At 36.5% G+C, this 4,741-nt stretch overlaps 1 protein-coding gene across 1 annotated transcript; it reads right to left on the reverse strand.

Annotated features, from left to right (window-relative positions):
* Window positions 1–983: 983 nt before the first annotated feature.
* On the reverse strand, window positions 984–2,441 carry LOC125179070 (E3 ubiquitin-protein ligase rnf8-A-like). The gene is made up of 2 exons (XM_047884207.1): window positions 1,978–2,441; window positions 984–1,188 (listed from the first exon to the last, which is right to left on the reverse strand). The coding sequence occupies exons 1-2, from the start codon at window positions 2,439–2,441 to the stop codon at window positions 984–986; spliced, it is 669 nt and encodes a 222-aa protein (XP_047740163.1).
* Window positions 2,442–4,741: the final 2,300 nt, after the last annotated feature.

Raw genomic sequence — 4,741 nt, forward strand, 5'->3', positions numbered from 1 at the left:
TTACAGATATAAATGAATCAAGTAATATAATTAGGATTATGAGGTGACCCATTTCGTGGTCTGATTTGTGCAACTGGGTTTCCCGTTGGAACATGTCTTTTCTTCTATCCTCATTAAATTGATTGTCGGGTGCTAAGAACATTTGAATACAGTGAACTGTATGCATGACATTGCTTGATGCAGCAGCTGCCAAAATGTGTAGGTTAAGAGACTGGATTATGAGGGTGGGATCTGGCATCATCCCTGCTACGAGGCAACCGCAAATTCTTTTACTTTGTCGTTTTTCGCCAGCAGATCTTTCACTGACTTGGCATTCATTCAAAAGACAAGATCAAATTTTGACCTTCGAAAATCAAGTTATCGCATCGAAATTAATCTACTCTTCAGTGGAATTCAATATCAGCAGTTCAAAAAATTAATTTCTCGATTCATTGGTCTGTAAATCACGTGCCATCGATGTGGCTATGTCGATCCCGAAAAAAAAGTTTTGTGTTTACTTTATATGAAAGATACGAGAATTTAGCTGCTGGATAATGAGATGTCAAGCGCAACATTTGTGTTCGATCCTTCAACGCAGAGAGGTTTATAATTTTATGGCAGACATGCTAAATCTTGTATCTTTCAAAGGGTTGCGCCTTGAATCACTAATCAAATTCAATTGAAGACTTTCATAGGAAAATGAAAACGAAATTTAAAGACTCCTTTTATTTAAAGTAATGGAAGCCTGTAACAATGTTTTCCCTATGTATACGAGTGCGATCAAAGTGTGGAAGAAGAAGTAATAATAATAACTACGAGCTGATAGTTAAAGAACTCCCTGAATTTGAATTATCTACGACTAAACGAATTATAAGAACATGAGTTGAAATATAAGAAAGGTGCAATGGCAGCTCATGGCGACTTTATGATGGAGATACCACAAGCTCAGGCGGGTACTTTATCTCCTTCCTTAATCCACCTGCTCCAAACCTTCAAAGCTAAATTCAGGTTCGTCTTTTTCGTTGTTTCCGAGCGCTGGCTTTCGCACCGTTGACTTTTCGGCGCCGTGAATTTTTTTTCTTCTTCTGTGATGACTTACAGGGCTTCTGTATCCCGGCCTCCACCTCGCTTTGAGCTTCCTTAAAGATCAGGAACGAATCTCTATCGGTGTAAGTCTCACCTACTTGACGACACAAGGGACAGGTCTGCCTGCTCAGAAAAATAACGATGATCAATGTTATGAAAATGATTTATTGATTGGCAAATTTTATAAAATATCGATATCGTAGTTAGTCAAGATTGATCGATGACAATCTAAATGATGATGATCAATGAAAATGATTTATTGATTGGCAAATTTTATAAAATATCGACATCGTAGTTGGTCAAGATTGTTCGATGACAATCTAAATGATGATGATCAATGAAAATGATTTATTGATTGGCAAATTTTATATAATATCGAGATCGTAGTTGGTCAAGATTGTTCGATGACAATCAAAAACTCAATATTGATCAAAAGTGGAAGTTGGTTGTTTGAGAACTTATAGTACTTATACAAAAGATTTCCAGTTTGTTACAAAATGCCCCATGAACATTTTTAAACACGAATTCAGTGTTTTTATCTTAATGTTACAAATTATATTCAAAAAAGTAATGAAAAACATAAACTGTGTCAATCGTTGTCGAAATGGTTTATGTTAACTATTATTCGTTGACTACAATATTCAAGACAATCACGATAAATCGCGAATGTAAATTTCAGAACACATTATGCAAAATTACAAAAATTACTTTAACTAAACTACATATGATAAAAAGCTCTGAATTATGTTATTTAATTTGGGAACTGTCGGGCATTATATGGTATTTCTTGGCTCTCTTTAGCTCTTTCTGAAACAGGCTAATTTTCCGCATTAAGACAAAAATAAAAATAAAAATACAAAAATTAATAACAATATTTAAAAATTCTAAGCCCATTGGTGCAGTACAACTCACCGAGTTTTCCCCCACTCCGAAATGCAAGGCACACAAAAGATATGTGGGCAGCTTGCCAGTACGGCGAAGTTGGTGTTGGGTGAGATCTCTGTTGACAAACACACGGCACACATTTGCTCTTCATCGTACATCGCGATCAAATCTGCCACTGAATTTACGTGCAAAAGTCGAGACCAGAGATCGTGCTTAACTTGACCACCAATTATTCCGGCGAATTTGATGCCCATTTTCATTGCTTCCATAGCACGTAAAACTTGTTCGAAGGAATTTTCAAGTGACTCGGCTGCGACTGGGTCTGCAACGTTGCTGATGTGCCCACGTATCAAGGCAATAACCTGTTCTTTTACTGCTTCAAGCTTCATTTCATGTAATGGGTTGTAGGGGGAACAAGATTCGGCCGACAAATTGGCACAAATGATTTCTAGGATGACATTGAGGATTTGTTCAAGACCTGAATCACTCATTTCTTTCACAACAACTCGGGAATTAGATTCGAATGTGTAAAAAAATGCGGATGATAAAGCGAGCTGAATAGCATACAGAATATTTAACGATGAATTTAGCTGAGTGTTAAATGCGTTTCGTATAACCGGAAGATCAAACCGGAGAAAATCTAATTTTTTCAGTATATCCTTTTCAGTTTCATTATATTCATCACAGACGGTATAGTTTGAATCGGATGCAGTTATCCCATTTTCACCGCTATTAATTGAGTCGATGATCGAGATATTGTCGAGTTGTCTGGTGATGCATTGAATATTACAATCGGGAACACTAGCGTCTCTATTGATAGGTAGAACATTATTATCTCGTTCACTTGTGTTCGCATCACGAGGTTCCGTATTAACTGAAAACTCAGCAGGAGAATTCACTATCACTGCACCGGCCTCTAACTGATCAGCAGACGATATTGACTCAGACGCCGCGTTGGCTGAGTTGAACACGTTCGACATTGTGCGCTAAGCTCACAAACTTCAAGAACTAACGAATGAGGAAACACACTTAGATAAAGACGCGAGCACTGCACCAAAGCTTTCTCTCTGAGAAGCTACAGCGAACTGAAACATCCTATTTACAAATGACCAATCTTCGCCTCCTAAGCCCGCCCCTTCGTATTCTTTGTTCCAAGATCCACCCCGATAACAAGTTGCCTTTTTCCCACAATGCATTTAGGCCCCATAACACGTGTATATGACCTTTTTTATTCATTAGTCTCCAAACGCGCGTATCGAATTAAAGCAGGTCAAATCGACTCGGTAAATCCGGCTGGGTCCACACGGTTTTTGCCAAACTTTGGGCACGCGGTTGAGCTTATTACCACGTTTTTCTTAGCTCGCTTTCGTGTCCGTCTGTCTGTCTGTTTGTGATGATCAAATCTTGCAATCGATATTTCACCAACTTTCCCGCTAGGTAGCGCTCTGAAACTTTTAGGGAAGCTCAGCTCCCGATGACAATACAATAATCAATAATTTGTTGCACGTTTCCAGGCGTATTTATCACTATTATAAACAAATTAATTTTCGAAGTGGAAATTTGTTTTCCTTTAATCGATCGCAGCGCCATTCCCCCTAAAGCGGCAATTTTCAGAATTATTCTTTATAAAAAGGAAATTGAAATTTCGATTGCAAGATTTGATCAGCACAAGCATACAAACTAACATAAAACTAAAAAGTAGAAAATAAAATGTATACAAAAAATTTTTAAAGACCACGTTTTTCATGTGGACTAAAAAATAGGAAATAATTTTTCGGCAGCTACTGATCTCTGTTTGCTTCCATTCTCTTGGTCTTTTGTATTTCAGTTAAAATATTTTACAACATCTAAAACGAAAAACGTGGTGCGCATCTTCACTTATCAAATGTTCAATGAACCATCATATTCATCATATCAAGTAATCACCAAACAATTAAATACATATGACAAAGTTCAAACGCAACAAAGTTTACTTCAGAAAGCATCAACGTACAATAAGTCTACAAATTGCCGCTAAGACCCAAACATTTTTTCAAATTTGGAGTTCAAATCTGACTTACTGACAGCCAGCCATTGTTCGCAGGAGCTATGTATAATCTGTCTATATTATCATAATAAGTTCTGGAAATTTATTGCATCATTTTTGTAGGCATTAAGGATACACGCGATCAAACTCAATCATATGGAACTCATTACAACACTTATTATTATGTAAAGTAATAAACAGGGTCTGGAAATGGATAGAAAACGTCGAACTAATGTAATTTAATAATTTCGAGGATATTATTTTAAAATTGTAAACAGCACATTTATGAAATCTGCGAAAAAATTACGAATAAGTAAGTTTTTTCCACACAGTGCCATTTTTAAATGAGATGTTTAAATCAAAATACTAGATTCAAGCAACCAACAGAATACAACTTCTGCACATTTTTTCGAGAGACTTGTAAAACATAAATTAAAATATTGGCTGTCAACACGGAAATATGTTTAGAGGGCATACATGCATGTTTGTACCGTTCAGGTCTTTTTATTCAAGTAAGAGCAATCGAAGAAAACCTAGAGAAAAATAAAATTATGTTATTTTTTTGTAACATTCTATTCACACCAAAAGTGCGGAGTAACTTCCATTTCTGATGGAACAGACGGGATATTCCATTGAACTGAAGGGATTGTCAGATGATCACAAACAGAAATCTAGATGGACTACTGTCTAGTGATTTTTTACCGACCATATTTCATTATTTTAGGCGATCCACAATACCCTGAAAGTAAGCCAGACCGAAGCGAA

The sequence above is a fragment of the Hyalella azteca genome, unplaced genomic scaffold (genome assembly GCF_000764305.2).
Source record: "Hyalella azteca isolate HAZT.00-mixed unplaced genomic scaffold, Hazt_2.0.2 contig14865, whole genome shotgun sequence".
NCBI lineage: Eukaryota > Metazoa > Arthropoda > Malacostraca > Amphipoda > Hyalellidae > Hyalella > Hyalella azteca.